General features: G+C 43.1%; 1 protein-coding gene across 3 annotated transcripts in view; it reads right to left on the reverse strand.

Annotated features, from left to right (window-relative positions):
• Positions 1–4,981: 4,981 nt before the first annotated feature.
• Positions 4,982–18,033, reverse strand: part of LOC309475103 (uncharacterized protein) — a 66,715-nt gene continuing 53,663 nt past the window's right edge. Inside the window, exons 1-7 of one of the 3 annotated variants that reach the window (XM_082137719.1) lie at positions 12,097–12,238; positions 10,395–10,709; positions 9,232–9,531; positions 8,673–8,951; positions 8,422–8,514; positions 8,217–8,316; positions 4,982–7,985 (exon numbers count right to left, since the gene is read on the reverse strand). In XM_082137719.1, the coding sequence (XP_081993845.1) occupies positions 7,946–7,985; positions 8,217–8,316; positions 8,422–8,514; positions 8,673–8,951; positions 9,232–9,531; positions 10,395–10,709; positions 12,097–12,205 (1,236 nt within the window). In that variant the 5' untranslated portion in view covers positions 12,206–12,238 and the 3' untranslated portion in view covers positions 4,982–7,945. Of the gene's footprint in view, positions 7,986–8,216; positions 8,317–8,421; positions 8,515–8,660; positions 8,952–9,231; positions 9,532–10,394; positions 10,710–12,096; positions 12,239–18,033 lie in introns of those variants that run through there. The other 2 variants (XM_082137718.1, XM_082137720.1) reach the window with 2 other exon arrangements.

Consider the following 18,033-nt stretch of genomic DNA (forward strand, 5'->3'; position numbering starts at 1 on the left):
CTAGCTTGGCGGGCATGTCGCTTGCTGTCTCAGGGGGGGCGGGCATGACGATTACTGCCTTGGCTTCGGCAGATTTGGCGTGAAGTGCGGGCTCGGCTGGACTGGCGTGAAGTGCAGGCTCGGCTGGATTGGCGTGAAGTGCAGGCTCGGCTGGTCTGGCGTGAAGTGCAGACGGTGACATGGCGTGCCATGGAAGGAAGCTCTCCAGACATCTGGAGAGTGCCTCTCTCCAATCCAGACCGGAGAGATCGGGGAGCTCCCTCGGGTCAACCTCCTTAGCCCCCAGCCGGTAACACAACTTAATTGCCTCGTCACCCAGAGAGCAAGAGGCAGCGAGAGAAACAAACCCCCAGGTGTACTGGAACAGATCGAGGCTATCCAGGGCCAAGGCCGCGATCTGTCCAGCGAACTCCCGGCTCATGCTGGGAAGATCAGGCGAGATCCGTACTGCTGGATTCCTGGAGGTCATAGCTGCTGGATCTGGGTGCGGCGAAGTCTTCTGTTACGAACCGCCCCGAGACACGAAGGTTGAGATCCAAATGCAGCTTTATTGTATGGGGCAATTCAGAATCGTAATCAGATGTACAGGCAAGAGTCATACACAGACAGGCAATCAAAACAAAGAAACAAACAAAGAAACAAAACAGGCAGGGACCAGAGGCAAGAGAGTAATCCAGGGAACAGGGCAAGATATCCAAAACCAAGAGACAAGAAAACCAGGAGAATGCTCAGAAATGCAGTGTAACACAAACAAGACTTCACAGGGAATGAATGAATGTACAAGGTATAAATAGGCTGAGACTAACAGGGTAATAAGATACAGGTGAATGCAATCAATGATAATGAGTCCGGGCAGTGAGTTCTGGGAAATGTAGTGTGAGTGAAATATGATAGTCTGGTGTGGAGTGCCCTCTGGTGGCACTCAAGGGCACTCCAGCTGGTGACCGTCACAACCATGTCGTTTTTCAACCTTCATAATATATTTCCAAGACCCTTGTGATGGTACATCAACTTACAATAGGTTGAATGACACGTCTGCAATAGCCTGACGGGGTCTGTATCGCTTTTACTGGCACTACGGAACTTCGGGGTTCGGGTTGTAACCTGAGCACAAAAAGAACTACAAAATTCGACTTGCTTTACGGCATACCTCACTTCCCCCACCAACCCCCATTTTCTCAAATTCGGACGTATAGCGTGTGGTATAGCGTGTGTATGTTGTTGTCATGGCCGAAGCAGCAACGAAACCGAAGAAGGCAAAGGTTTTGTCGGAGGAGACTAGGAAGAGAAAAAGGGAGTGTGACAAAATCAAAGGCCAGTGAAGCAGTCGATTCTGTTCCCTACCGGAATTCCTGTTCCCCCGCAACGAGCCATGTCTGCTGACAGCGCATGCGTCAAAGCCTTAATAAACCTTAATAAATCAAAGCCTCAATAAACATTACATTGAAATCGGTAATAACGTTTTAAATTTGAAAAGAAAAAATCTGAATTGAATTGACAGATGGGGAAAAACTCGCTTCTAATAAAAAAAATTTAATGAATGTAATTAAAAAATTTAATGAAATACATCCAGTTGTGCTTCTTGCTCGTATTCAGTTCTGATGGTACGTATGGTAACTCGGCAACTACGCATGATTTGTAGTATGATTGCGTAAAGGGAACAGGAATTCCGGTAGGGAACAGTTGATTCAGCAGTTTGTTACTGCTTCACTGGACGAGGATCAATATTGGTCCAGCATTCACTCAATGGCGTGAGCTAAAGGAGGAGGAGGGGTGCCCGACCGAATTTGTTTTTCGAATTTGTTGTCTGCCTGTCTATGTTAAGGAAGCTATCTGGTCTTCCATTTATCTTCATGAATCAAGTAATGCTAGTAGAGGAGCGAATTACCAACGTGAGCGACTAAGGGAACATCTCGGTTATGTATGTAACCCTCGTTCCCTGAAGGAGGGAACGGAGACGTAGTCCCGTCGCCACTATTGCTGGACCACCGCTGACTCCGGGCTCCGCTCGGCTCCTCAGCGAAAAACAAGTGGTGCGTGCATCCACTTCCGTGTTTATACCCGCACTGCGGGGGGCGGAGCGCGAGATGCAATTCACACATGCCAATCTGCATTGGCTCGTTTTAACAATACTCGAAGATGACAGGATCCCTAAGCGTGATCCCAATCAATCGACATGTTGACTACGTCTCCGTTTCCTCCTTCAGGGAACGAGGGTGACATACGTAACCGAGACGTTCAGGCACATCCCCGCCTAATATTAACGACTTGTTTTTTGAACTGTTGTATAAAATCAATATCACAGTTATGTTTTGTTTTTTTATTATTATGTATGTTTGTTACAAAATTATGTTGATATTAGGGAAAAAGAGCACTCTTGCTGGGCTCTTTTTCTAGCACAAACAGTCCCTTCTGTTGCGAGAGCCATTTAAAGTGAAACTGGTGAAACATAGCAAAGGCAACTACTGAGGTTGGCTTCACTGAAGAGTGAAAACAATTTTTAGACACTTTTTTCTTTACTTCAAATTCATTAAAACAAGTAGGCTATTTGAAAATTAGCCTGCTATCCGTGGACAAGTCTGATAGTAGCCTAGTAGACATAGAATTACCACTTCTGTTGGCCACTCGAGAGAAAGGTTTACACCTGATGCCAATATTAGATGTGTTCTAAATGTAAAATGTTTGATATTAATTTGTTTGTTTGTTTGTTTGTTTGTTTGTTTGTTTGTTTGTATGTATGTTTGTTTGTTTGAAACTGTCCAATACAGATGAACATAAAGTGAAGATTGTGCCAGTGAAGGTGGGAGATTCTGTCACCCTTCAAGCTGATGATACTGAAAGAGAAACAGAGGATTACATACTATGGACATTTGGACCTCAAGAGACTCCTATAGCTAAAATCATAAAAGGTGAAAATGTGAGCTCTTATTATGAATTTGATAGAAGATTAAAAAACAGATTGCAGATTGACAGTCAGAGTGGATCTCGGACTATCTTTAACATCAGCAAAACCCACTCTGGACTCCATAAACGATTCGTCAAACACGTCTTCGAAGGCTGGTTTTTCAGAGTTACTGCCTATCGTGAGTAAATAGAACACATTTTCTTATGAATATTATCATTCATGTAGTGTTTAAAGGGTACAAAAAAAAAAAAAAGAAAAAACTTGAATTTAGGAAAATGTTTCCACACAATTAGTTTACGTCCATTATACAAGACATTTAAACAAATCATTTTTGTTGAACAAACTCTATAAATTCGATAATACATGTTATCATAAGACAATATTGTTTATGTATGGGATTTGCAAGTAAGAAGAGATAGTCTCAGTATGGTCCAATACAGTTACTGCTCATTGAATGGAGCAACACACCACAGCCTAAGTGCAATTGCCATTCTTCAGCATAATTGTAAACCACAAACCTGAAAAACATAAACTCTTCTAAATCTCTTACATAACTGAATATGCGATAATCGATTATAATAATAATAATAATAATATATTGATTTTTTTTGTCTTAAATTTTCAAGCTCCTCTGCCCATTCCTGTCCTCGCCAGAGACTCTTCACAATGTTCATCATCAGGATCATCAGAGTCCAGATGTTCACTGGTGTGTTCAGTGTTGAATGTGAGTGATGTGACTCTCTCCTGGTACAAATGAATCAGTTTATTGTCCAGCATCAGTGTGTCTGATCTCAGCATCAGTCTCTCTCTACCTCTGGAGGTGGAATATCAGGATAAAAACACCTACAGCTGTGTGGTTTCCTATTCATTCACCAACAAGACTCAACAACTCGACATCAGTGGACTTTGTTCAGGTTTGCCAGCGGTTGACATTTGAGTTGATAGTGTAAGAAGAATACAGAAATGTTAACATAAATTATGGAAACAAACTTAAGGATTAGAAAATGACGGATTTTTTTGCAAAATGACTCATTCTGTTGAATTTGTGTGTTCAACAGTTGCCAGGAATCAAACTGAGATCCCTCTTTCCCGACAAGGTTAGATATAAGAAAATGTGTTTTTACAATTCACTGTCACGATTACCCTGTTTCTGTGTCTATAGACTTTTATTTTGATATTCTTTAGTCTTATTTGGCCTGTGTTCAGTTCCCGTGTGTTTAGTTCCAGTTTTACTTGTTTGTCATAGTTATTCAATGTTTCATTGTTTAATAGATTAGAGCTCCCCTGTTCATGTTCATCATCTACTGTAGTGTATTTAAGCCCTTCAGTTTCTTCTGTTATTGACTTGTGTTTGCTGGTTTGTCTTCAAGACTCATTACTCAGCATCATCTATAGTCAAGCCAATACCTGATGTACACTCAATGCTAACAATACAAACCACAAGTTTAAAATTATATTATCATAACAGTGCATTTGATTTTTGATTTATTTATTGCAATAGTGCCATCCGGAGAGGACATACCAGACACCAACCATGATGTACCGGAAGATGCTAATTTGATTAGCTACCTTGAGAGATATATAATGGGAAAAAGCCGTTTATCTAATGTGTGCTGGAAATAGTTACAGAGAGAGTTTTCCAAGCACTCAGGATTTTTTTTTTTTTTTTAAACAACACTTTTGTAGATCATTTCAGATGCTATGTAACATTATATTACCTTGATATCCTGCTGAAACTCATCAATTACACATCTGTATTACACATATTTTGCATCAAGGCAATGCTCAGAGAGCTTTATTAGGGATCATAATCATGCTGGATGTCACAACACAACAATTATCTGTTACACTTTATTTTAAGGTGACATACATTGTACTTACTCCAGTAAGTACTGAGTAATAATAATTAATACATGTAATTACTATAGAGTTACTCTTAAGGTTTGGTTTAGGGATGTAATAATGCATAATTTACTGTAATTACTATGTAGTAAGGTTTAACTACATCACCTTAAATTTAAGTGTTACCAAATTATCAATTGGATAAAAGCTCACAAACAAATTAACCAATGCAAGTGTCATTACAGTTCACACAGCTTTTTTATTTGATCAGATTCATATCTGGTGATGAATTTAATTAAAAAGTGTTTACATGGAACAATGTACTCTACATCAGTGGTTTTCAGTCCTGGACCATGTGTCCCAATGTGCACATAGTGAGATTAAAATAAGTATGCCCCCCAAGCATAGTATGTAGAAAAGAGAATTCCCAAACTCCTCGGATGGTCTACTATTTTGGAAATTTCCAAGGTATGGATCCCTTCACACTGTAGCGGCTGATATTTTGGAGGATTCCTCCAAAAAACACAATTTTATGTCAGTAGTATGTCCCAAAGCTACTACTCTTGTGCTATATTGGATGCAGCACAGGATTGCAAACCACTGCTCTAAATGGAACAAACTGTATGTTCATAAACACATTTACATACATAAGATATCATGAAAAAAAAAGAAGTTAAGGCTATAATCCCTCAGCAGCAAAATGCTTGTATGGTTACATTTACACACAGTTTGGTTATTTACGAGAACAACAACCACATTCAGTCCAACAACTATGATTGCCACCATGATGACTTACTCTTGTTATACTACTTTTCTACATTGGGTCTTATTAAAAATTATTGTAGAAGCCATAATTTGCTAACAATTTGAGAAGAATGTCCGTGCACAGAGCCCTGTGCATTATGTTGAAGAAACAAGCATTCTTGCTGCATTGCAATTCAAAATATTCTTGAAAGGGAATGTTTGTGTGTCATTTCAATTGGGCTTTTGCTGAGGTCGTAGTGATGACGATGAAGCTTAGATCGTTCACCAGCTTAATGGAACGGTATGCGATGCGTTATTTATTATCAAATAAGAAGAAAATGCACGAGTGTGGTTTCATAAGCAAATTTAAGACACGTGTCTTTATGGGATTTTTACTGGATGTGTGTGAATTCCAGAATATCACTGGCAGTGTGAATTAACCAAAATCAAATGAATCCGGGACAAATCCCAGGACACATTATTAGTGTATTTTCCAGAATCTCAGTGTAATGGGCATTTGTGTGAAAGACGCTGAACGGGTGGAGGGATGACAGACAAAGCACTAGAACTCAATGGGGAGGGTCTCAATGGCCACCAGACGAGGAAAAAGAGGTTTTAGTAAAAAAAAAATTAAATTGTATTTGTTTTATAATGAGGGGAGTTTAAAGCAAAGTAAATGAGAAGTAAAACAGCAAAATAGTCATCAGATGCAATGTTCATTATTTACAGCAATAATCTGACATTACTCCACCACCTGCATGCCGTCATTAATGACAGTGCTATTTGGTTGAACCACTATAGTTCAAATGACGGATCTGTGACAAAGTTACCGCGGTTTCGGGAAAAATCATGACTTATTTCTCCAACAATGCATTGTACGATGCTAGTCAAGCAGCAAGTTATGTCTTGAACGCATCCCAGTTGCAGTTATTCTGTAACGTAACATGCAATAAACCAATCAGAATCTCATCTCCCATTCCCTTTAAAAGCCAGTTGCGCTCGTGCCATGGCGGATTCGCTATTCACATGGCAGAATTTGCAAGCGGAAACACTGAATGCTTCTCTAGAGAGGAAACGGATCGGACAAAGTGTATGCACGTTGTGGACCCGCCTATAGGCGCATATTACTAATGCGCTCTTTAAATAAAAAAAAATTAAAAATATTGAGACTTTAGACCAGATTTCAGTTGGTCATACTCCGTCTATTTCAGTTGCCTCAAAATAGCAATGCACCAACAATGCGCCTGAACACACCTCGTTTTTAGACCACTCAGACCATGCTATTTAAACAACGTGGTGCAAGACTTGAAAATGATAACTGTGTAGGGCTGAACTAGCAAAAAAAACACTTGCTATGCCTGGCGCCGTATTGCGCCGGGTGTATGATAGCCCTATGTGCTAAATGCTAAGTGAATAAACTGCTTATATGTTGCATATGAGAGCATTTCACAGCATTTGCAACATCTTATAATAATAATAACAATAATGAGCATTACAAAGTGAGCTCATTAAAGGGGTATTTTACCACTGGCAAAATGGGATTTCAATTAAACTTAGATGTGGTAGAAAGGTCAATTTTTGAAATCGGTGCTGACTGACTAATAAAATAAAAACATTGAGAAAATTTGTCTTCTCTTTTGCCAAATTAGTTTGGAAACTTTAACACCCATAATGCACAGGGCATGTTACCATACAAGGCAACACCCACCAGTCTGCTAGATAGATTTATAGACAAATACTGCCTTGCTTTAGTAGAAAATACTTCTTAGCAAATGTTTAGTCATAATGATGTTGACTATTATTCCCGGGTGCAAGAAATCAAAGTGTAAACATACACATTTTCTATCATTTGACACTAGTTGAAGAACTAGGCTTGAATTTCACTTTCAGTGAAAGTGCTTGTTAAATTAGTTAAATTGTAAAAATAATAATACTTAACTATTTAAACAAACAAACTGTTTAAAAACAAATAAAATGCTTAAGAGCATTGAAAGTTGCTTTAAAAAAAGCAAATTGTTCCTTCCATGCAAGGCTCTAACAATGTATAGAACATTGAAGTTGTTGCCTTAACATTGAGTTTAGGAATGGTATATCGTAAAGATCAAGACTCATTGAGTCTTTATGTAATAAATACTGTACGAGATTCAAGTATTCATAATCTATGAATAAATCTTTACTACATTCCTACACGGGAATATTTGCTGAATATTCTTAATAAGTAATTGTTGTTCTCCAGCCTCAATATTGAGATCTGGACTCATAGATCATAAAGATCCAGACTCATCGAGTCTGACAACATTGATAAGTTTGACATCAATTGATAAAAAAGAATATGACGACATATGACATCATATCCTTTGCACAAAAAGCACTTAAATATTGAAAAGAAAACAAAGCTAACTAAAGAAAACCATACCACAAACTATCACTCAGATAGTTTGCATGATTGGGCCTTTATTCATCAGAAGAAAGTGAGCTCTTCTCATTCAGCATCCTGAAACAAAGAAAAAAAATTAACAAAAAAAAAAAACAGTGTTGACAGCATGATATACTACAACATACAGACACAGCAGTCAAGTCCTTTTGTAAATCTGAAATGTACCAAAGTTGAGAAAACTTGCTCTCCTTGCTGTTTCTATACTATTTCACACTCGTTTACTCAAGCACCAGCACCAACACTGAGGAAATAATAGATGGATCATGGAGCTTCATGAATCAATCTTACCTTGTTTTAGAATCCGGTTCAACCTGTTTTGGCACTTCTACAACTGTATGAGCTTGTTTCACTGTATTTGCACATAGTTCGAAATCACATAGTTGTTTTCCTAAAACGTTAGGAGAGAATTATTTATCAATTGTTAATGTCAACTATAAGTTTGAAGCATTAATACAATTATTCCTGCTATACAGAATCTGAAGGAAAATCGTACCTTGTTGTGCCGTTCTTTTGTTTTTCCAGTAGAGAGCAAAGATAGCAAGTGCAAGAAGTAGAGAAGAAATCATATAGACTAAATCTGAATAATCTAAAATGGAAAGAGGTTAATTAACTTTGGCCTCATATCAACTTTGTCTTCATAGAGCCAATAGATACAAAGAAAATATTGAATCTATGTGAAATTTAATGAAACAGAGCAATTCGGTAAATAGATATTGATCTCTGCTGACATACTTGGACATTTACAGAGATCCATATCCAGATGTGTGGTCTGGTTGCTGATGGGATTGTTGATCACACAGCTGTAAGTGTTGTTATCCTGATATTCCACCTCCAGAGGTAGAGAGAGACTGATGCTGAGATCAGACACACTGATGCTGGACAATACACTGATTCCTTTGTACCAGGAGAGAGTCACATCACTCACATTCAACACTGAACACACCAGTGAACAATTTGATGATGATGATGATGAAGAAGAACATTGTGGAGAGTCTCTGCTGATGACAGGAATCGGCAGAGGAGCTGGAAAACATGAGAGAATGGAGAGAAACCTTACAAAGAACTGAGTTTACAATGTAGGCTATGTACAGTAGTTTTGTTAAATGAACCATTTAGATGTTCACAGACTCTCTTTTTCACATGAGGTTTTTTAATGCACAGACTCAAACTGATCACAACAACGTGCCATTTGCAAGGAACATTGGTTGCTACTGGATTCACACATTTTTTAAACTAATTTTAGTAGCATTTATTGTAAACAGAGTTGAATACTAAATATGATTTAATATCACCACGGTTGTACCTGGACATGGCTGACAGAGTGTGTTGATGTCCAGATGTGTGGTCTGGTTGCTGATGGGATTGTTGATCACACAGCTGTAAGTGTTGTTATCCTGATATTCCACCTCCAGAGGTAGAGAGAGACTGATGCTGAGATCAGACACACTGATGCTGGACAATACACTGATTCCTTTGTACCAGGAGAGAGTCACATCTCTCACATTCAACACTGAACACACCAGTGAACAATTCTGGCTAGATAATCTTTCTGATGAAGAACACTGAGAAGAGTTACTGGTGATGACAGGAACAGGCAGAAGAGCTGGAAACCAAGAAAGAAAAAACTACATTCACATAGCACTTTTTATTTACCTTCTTAAACATTAAACATTTAGATCTATTAAAACCTGATTCATGAGTGGCAATGACAAAAATGTAAATGATTCGATCCAACACAAAACATAGTTATTATTTTGCGTTTTTTCAGAACCTTTCAAATAACACAATTAAAGTATTAGCAAGATAAAAAAAAAGCCCCACTTTAGTAAAAAAAATTATAATTTATCAGTGAAACATGCCTGTTCTAAGATTACAGCTCCAGGATAAGTAAGGATTTAATAAAATTTAATATTTTATTATAATATAAGTAATTAAATAATATAAGATTATTTAATAAAAGCAGAATAATAAAAGAGTTTATTTTAAATACTTATTTATGAAATGTCACAAGTGATATAATGTTAATATACCAATTTGCTTTGTATCCTATATATTTACTGATAACCACAACAATAATTCAGGTGGTGAAATAAAAGTTGCATGATGAAAGAGTTCATTGTAAGCCTGTGCACAAAACATGACCAATACTCATACAGTATATAGATGTTATACTGGGTCATTTACACAAAAACAATCCAAAAACCATTAGGGTAACACGTGACAATAATAATGCAATAAAATGAACTAACAGAAAATGCATCATAAAACATCCTAATTACTGAAACAAAAATAAGACACAAAGGCAAAGCTAGGCTTCTTAAAATATAAGATGTAATTTATCAGACATGGACTTTATTTTACTAAGGTGGCTCATATTTTTTATTAAAAAACATTTTCTTATTGAGCTCTGTAAATGAATATAGAGTTATTACATGTGAACAAGACAAAATAAAGGTCTTTACTCACCATAGACAGTAACATTGAATCTCTTGTATGAAGTGGTGTTGCTGAAGATGTTCAGTTTATAAAGTCCAGAGAGTTCAGTTGTGATGTTTCTGATGGTCAGAGATCCAGTTTGATTGTCCATCTGGAGTCTGTCTCCAAATGTCACATTACTGTCAAACATATCAATGATCTGCTTATGGATTTCAGCTATTCGAGTCTCTTGAGGTCCAAACATCCACAGTATCTGATCATCTCTCAGTACTTCAGTAACATCAGTGTTTAGAGTGACAGAATCTCCCTCAGTCACTGACACTGACTTCACTCCATCTGTACCAGCTACACACCAAGAAAAAGATTCAAGTTTATTTTTCTACTTCTACAAGAGACAATAACCTTGTGAACCTAACCAGCTGAAGACCAAAATCAAATATTTTGCCAAGATACTGTTTGCATTAAATAAGTGTAAAACTCCAAAGCTGCCATAATTCTGGCTAAATACTGTCTAGCTATTATTAAGTTAAAATTTGGTTTTCATATCCAAACATGTTGCCAGTAACTCTATGCAGCAGGGAACAAAAAATATGTATAGTGCTAAAAAGTAAAAACTGTGAATAAAACATGTAAAACAGGAAATTTCATCACAAAGAATATTTACAAATCCCTGAAAAATCATAGAAAACAAAGTGAATCAACATGAATCACAATCTTAAAAAGGCCTTCACTTGGAAATAGCTTGTAACCAAGGCTAATATAAGATAAAATAATAAAATACAACACAAAACACAGACTTGTGTGATGTGTTCAGTTGTCTTTGCTCCAAAGCAGAAGCTGTGAAGTAGGCTAGGCTGTGTAAATTATGTCTGCTGCCAACATTTTAAAAAAGCGATAAATCTGCTGACTCATGGGCAGCCATTTTATGAAAGCCAGTGAATCATAATAGCCACGGCACAAGGACTATTGCAGTGTTTCTAAAACGTGTCGGTATTGAAAATCAACGCTTACAATTTTTACAACACTGCTATTAAAAATAAACTATGCAATCAAATCACATGATCAATTAAAGTGAACAATTAAACAAATGTATTATATTAACTTTAAACAACTGTGTTCTGTTCTGCATGCTCTTGTTTTGTTGTTCTGTTCGTGTTCATTTGTTATTTCCTTATTGTGTGCATCTTGTTAGTCTGTTGTTACTGAGCCCTTGTGTTTCCTGTGTTTATTTTTTGTTTGTGTTTGGATGTATTGGTTCAGGTTTTTTTGTTCATGAGCTCCTTTATATATATATGTTACTAAACATGGATAGCTGATGTGTTGCCATTTTGTCCCTACTCCCCATGGATTATTAAGGTTTAAAGAGACACAAGTCCTTTTGTTTTAGTACTTTTTCTATCAACTGTATCTTCTGTAATAGTTCGCAAAGCTTGTTGAAGAACAAAACGTGCACCAACACGTACTACTAACACCAACACGGTGTGACTTCATATGCTAAAGGTAAATAAGAACTGTCAAAGACGTGTGATTAAATGTTCTTTACCGTAGCTAATAGCTATCTTTGGCGTTGCGACTGTGATAACATGCCATTACAGAGCTTCATTTATCTACCTCACATCTCATATCAAATTAAATGTATGTTGCCTGAATCACAAACAAGACAGTTGCTGAAAAATCTAATGATTCAGAATCAAAGCTTTTATGAAGAATCATAAAAACAAACAATTCTTACCATTCATGTCCAAATGGCCTAAGCACAGAAACCAGAGAGTACAAAAGGAAATTAAATAGCTTTTCATTTGGAAATAAAATAAAATATCCAGTGAGTAAAAAGAAAACATCAGTCCTTCATCAAACCACAGTTCTCTTACGAGAGGTACTCTCGTACTGCGTAAATCTTACGCTAGGGGAAATCTCTTTTCCGCGAGATACTGAAGCCAAAAAATTATCCTTAATTTTGAAATAATGTAAAACGCGTTGCGGCAGCATGCAGACATAGGCGAGACAGCTCGCGCGCCTATTGGCTGCCCTGCGGCAACTGCAGCAGCCTATCGATAAGGCCCTATCGTGACGTCATCACCAATGGGGGCGCTTTGCGCCCCATACGTCACGTCCCGCCGAAACGGGCGTGGCCTGGGGCTATAAATATAGCATCGAAAGGCTAGCTTACCGATTTTTCATCTCTTCAGCGGAGCTCACGCATCGCTGGATCCAGAGAGAAGAAGCCGCGCCGTGGAAAGAGCATTTCAGCGGGACGAGTTCGGTACCTGGAGTCGCTGGCCGCGCCGCCTTCAACCGCCGTTCCTGCTACGCTATCCGGCGTCATATCCTTTCATTGCATTGTGTGTGTTCGCCGCCGCGACTCACACTCCTTCTCTAAAAGAGCAGAGCGTCTTTTTCAAGATGTCTCGTCCATCCTGTGGCTCGTGCCGAGCCCCACTCAGCGACGGGGACCGCCATGTCATCTGCGTTTCCTGCCTGGGTGAAGGACATGCGGCTCTAGCGCTCGCCGACGGCGGATGCCCTCACTGCGAGCTTATGCCTATGGCGACTCTGAGGACTCGCATGGCAACTTTCCACGAGCCTGCACCTCCCGCTTCGACGCCGCGCCGTAAAAAGCGCCGTGCTCAGCGGATCCCTGAGCCTCCCACCGAGAAAAGCTCGCCGGTGCGCCTGCCAGCTTCGCCGTCTGCTTCTCTCGAGTCTCTCACTCCCGGACAGTGGCCGCCGCTGGCCGCCGCTTCCGCCGGAGATGACAAGGAAGAAGCGGCAGTTTTCGAGGAGGACAACTGCTCTATCCTGGCTTCGGACAGCGAGGATTGGGCGAGCTCTGTGGACCTCGCCCCTTCTTCTGCCCGCGAGTCGTCAGGAAAACGGGCCAGCATTGAAGCTGAGCTGATGCGTCTGCTCACACAGGCCACAGAGAGCCTCGGCCTCGAGTGGTCCGCGCCCGCCGAGCCTACACGCAACCGTCTGGACGGTTGTTTTCTGCAAGGGGACCGCGTTTCCACGCCCTCAAGACCCGCCCCGTTTCTTCCTGAGCTTCATGAAGAACTGGCAAAGTCTTGGAGCGCCCCTTTTTCAGCCAGGCTGCGTTCCTCTGCTTCAGCGGCATTCTCCGTGGTGGACGGTGCCAAAGACAGAGGATACCTCGCTCTCCCTCTAGTGGAGGAGGCAGTAGCAGCCCATCTTTGCCCGCCCTCTGCTGGACGGCGGACTAAGACGGCGCTACCTTCAAAAGCCTGCCGCGCTACTTCTACCCTGCACAGTCGCGCTTACACCGCCGCTGGGCAGGCTGCATCAGCGCTACACACTATGGCCACTCTCCAGATCTTCCAAGCTAACCTTCTCCGAAAGCTGGACGAGGAAGGCACGGAAGCAGTCAACGTGGCGGATTTAAGGAGCGCTACGGACCTCGCTCTCCGCGCTACGAAATCCGCTGCACAGGCCATAGGGCGGAACATGGCCTCTCTCACCGTTGCTGAGAGACACCTCTGGCTGACGCTTTCAGAAATGCCGGACTCGGAGCGCTCTGTGTTCCTCGACGCTCCCGTTTCTGCTACTGGCCTCTTTGGATCGTCCGTCAAAGTTTTCGCGGACAGATTCGCTGAGGTACAAAAGACGTCGCAGGCCATGAAGCACTTCTTGCCAAAGCGCTCTAGCTCCGCATCAGGCCGCTCTAAACAGCCGTCTGCTCGCAGCTCGCAGCCGCCGCCCCCCGCCGCCGCTTCACAGCGTCGACAGGCCCGGGACCAGAGACCACGCTCTCGCTCTGCCGGCCGCCGCCCCCCACAGCGTGGGACTCGGCCGAAGATTGAGATGAAGCCCGAGGCCTCAAAGTCTTCCTAGCCAGCTTAGGAAAACGACGGTGAGAGAGCCCCGCTGCGGCCGGGTTTCCACCAAAACTTCTCGCTCGTCCAGTTCCATTACATGCGACTGTTCCAGTGTACTCTACAGTAAACAAGTCGGTTACATTACCCGCTTGCCTGTACACAAACGCCGTTTTCACGGCGACCCAGATAAATCCTGTAAAGAGCGTATTTTCTGGTATTCCGGCCACGGCCGACGGTGTTATGAGTGTAGTAAAAATGCCCACTGCCCAGTGCCCATTCCTACACACAGACACAGCCCGCCCCACAGGGCTCGCGCACATAAAATCGACTCATGTCGATTGCGCACAGAATGTAGTGAACGTGCCCACGTCCCAGTGCCCACAAACACTACACGCTGCATGTCTCTCGGTTTCTGTAAAAACGAAACCAACACACATACAGCCGACTCAGGTCGATGGTGTTTTCAGTGCAAATGTGCCCGCTGTCCTGCGCCCACATTCACTCACAGACATGACGAATCCCTCGGTTTCCCCCACGCTCGCCGTCTCTCAGCTACCTGCCGTGAGAGAGCCGAGCGCGGGCGAACCGCCCGCTGTGATCAAAACACTCCCCGCCTCGAGCGCTGCAAATGCGGTGTCTATAATACAGCATACCGAAGCTCCCCGGTCGCCACTATGTCACGACCAGAGCTCCGATCTCATTCAACCCTTAGCTATGCCTGCACATGCGTGGGCAAAGCTTCCCGGTGTATCAGAATGGGTGCTGAACATTATAGAAAGAGGCTATTCGCTACAGTTCGCTCGACGTCCCCGCCGTTGTGCGGTGCGAGTCGAAACCACGGTAGAAAAGGAAGTAGCAAGTGTACTTCGTACCGAAATTGCGAAACTGTTGAGCAAAGGGGCAATAGAGCCTTTATCTCAAGCTCAGAGCGAAGGGGGGCTATACAGCAGATATTTTCTGGTTCCGAAAAAAGACGGGGGTCTCAGACCCATTCTAGATCTAAGACAACTGAACGAAGCGCTTTCAAAACGCCGGTTCAGAATGCTCACAACCAAGAAAATCCTTGCGCAAATTCGCCACGGGGACTGGTTTGTGTCAATAGATCTGAAAGACGCGTATTTCCAAATACAAATAGCGTCACGTCACAGGCGATTTTTGAGATTCGCCTTCGAGGGCCAGGCTTATCAATACACAGTCCTACCGTTTGGCCTGTCCCTAGCACCCCGTACATTCACGAAGTGCATGGACGCAGCCCTCGCTCCCCTGAAACTTCGGGGAATGCGAGTTTTGAACTACTTGGACGATTGGCTGGTTCTAGCTCAGTCACATACGGAGCTCATAGAACACAGAACCATTTTACTCGAACATCTCGAGAATCTGGGTCTCAAAGTCAACTGGGCGAAAAGTTCACTGTCTCCCAGTCAGAGAATATCTTTTCTGGGCACAGAACTGGACTCGCTGTCAATGACAGCTCAAATATCGCTACAGCGCAGATTGACTATTCAGCGCATGACAGAAACCTTCCGCCGCGGCACTATAGTCCCGCTAAAGAAGTTTCAAAGGATGCTCGGTCTCATGGCAGCAGCATCCACAGTTCTCCAGCTGGGTCTGCTTCGCATGCGCCCACTGCAGTTCTGGCTACAAGCGCGAGTACCGCGTCGAGCGTGGACTTCAGGTCTCTTTCGCCTCAAGGTCGATCAGAAATGCGTCTCAGCACTGATACCCTGGAGAGCGACCGACTGGTACCAGTCAGGTGTAAGCCTGGGGACTTCCTCGAGTGTGAAGGGGGTGTCCACCTCTGGATGGGGAGCACTGCTCGAGGGCAGACCGTTTTTCGGCCAGTGGTCAGAACGGGAAAAGCTTCTGCACATAAACTGCCTGGAAATGATGGCTGAGGCTGAGGCGCTTTCGTCCCCAAATAGCAGGACACCACGTCTTGGTCCGCTCGGACAACATGTCAGTGGTAGCCTACATAAATCGCCAGGGAGGCATCACATCCCGAAACCTGTACAGGTTAGCGAAACGCCTCCTGGTATGGGCTCAGCACAATTTGCGCTCGCTCAGAGCAGCGCATGTGCCTGGCCACCTGAATGTGGGACCAGACAGACTGTCCAGGAACAATGTTCCAGCAGGAGAATGGTCACTGCATCCGCAGACAGTCCAACTGCTGTGGCAGACATTCGGCAGAGCAAAGATAGACCTGTTTGCGTCTCAAGAAAACGCTCACTGCCCGGAATTTTTCTCAAAGAGCAGGGATGCGCTGGCCCACATCTGGCCCCGCTGCCCGCTCTATGCTTTTCCCCCCATCACGCTCCTACCTCAGGTATTAGAGCGGATCAGGGAAAGCAGATGCTCAGTGTTACTGGTTGCTCCGTTCTGGAAGAACCAGGCTTGGTTCCCAGTTCTTATGCAGCTGACGAGCACTGCCCCATGGCCAATACCAGTGAGGAGGGACCTCCTCTCTCAAGCCAGGGGCTCGATCTGGCATCCTCGCCCGGAGCTTTGGTCCCTACATGCGTGGGCCATCAACGGGTACCCTCTGATACCCCAGAGGGAGTGTTAAACACGATCATGCAGGCTAGAGCTCCCTCTACGAGACGGCTCTATTCCTCAAAATGGTCAGTGTTCTCCAGCTGGTGCACAGCACGCGGCTTTTCACCCCTGGACTGTGGAGTGACGGAGGTTCTCTCCTTCCTACAAGAGCTACTGGATGAAGGCAGAGCCCCATCCACGCTCAAAGTCTATGTGGCGGCTATAGCAGCGTTTTCCAAACCAACGCTTGGTCAGTCACTGGGAAGGAACGATCTGGTCATTCGGTTCCTTAGAGGAGCTAAGAGGTTAAATCCTCCCAGACCTCCCTCAGTCCCCATATGGGACCTTTCTACGGTCTTGGAGGCCATGAAGGGTGCCCCATTTGAGCCAATCCAGTCAGTAGATATCAAACACTTGTCTTTCAAAACGGTGTTTCTTCTGGCTCTCGCTTCAGTGAAGCGCATAGGGGACTTACAAGCGCTCTCAGTGAGCGCGACGTGTATGGAGTTTGGGCCAAATGACTCGAAAGTCATACTCAAACCAAGGCACGGGTACGTCCCTAAATCCCTCAACACACCGTTCAGGGCCCAGGTAATTTCCCTGTCTGCCCTGCCGGTCTCTAACGAGGAGAAGGACGCCAGCTTCCTTTGCCCAGTCAGGGCGCTAAGGGCTTATGTGTCCCGCACGTCTGTTTTCAGACAGACGGAGCAGCTCTTTGTTTCACTCTACGGACGTTCTAAGGGACTCGCCGTGTCGAAACAGAGTCTATCTAGATGCTATAGCGCTGGCTTACACCTCTAAGGGCTTGCAGTGCCCATTAGGTGTCAGAGCGCACTCCACGAGAGGCGTGGCCTCGTCGTGGGTTTGGTCTAGTGGGATTGCCTTGCAAGATATCTGTATGGCGGCAGGCTGGGCCTCCCCGTCTACATTTATAAGGTTTTATAACCTAGAGGTTCCCGCTCTGCAAGCTAAGCTGCTTTCAGTCTAAAAATCGGTACTGTCTGCCCCGAGTACGTCCGGCCCAGAATACCGAAATAGCTCGAGCAACGCTCGTTTATATTGCGCAGCTCTATGGGCAGTGTGTAAGACCCACTATATTCATCAGTCCAGGCCGGGGTCGCCCTGACTGAATAAAATACCATCACTATAACTGTTCTTATAGGATGCTGCATTACAGGAATGATGCTATTCTAGCCACTCTTCCTGGGCTCTCTGTGAGTCACTTATGATCATGTACTACATGAGCCCGGGCACTTGCCCTTGGGACTTTGGTGCTGGATCATAGCATGCACGGCGTTTTACAC

This window comes from Leuciscus leuciscus (genome assembly GCF_965113295.1).
Source record: "Leuciscus leuciscus genome assembly, chromosome: 15".
Lineage (NCBI taxonomy): Eukaryota > Metazoa > Chordata > Actinopteri > Cypriniformes > Leuciscidae > Leuciscus > Leuciscus leuciscus.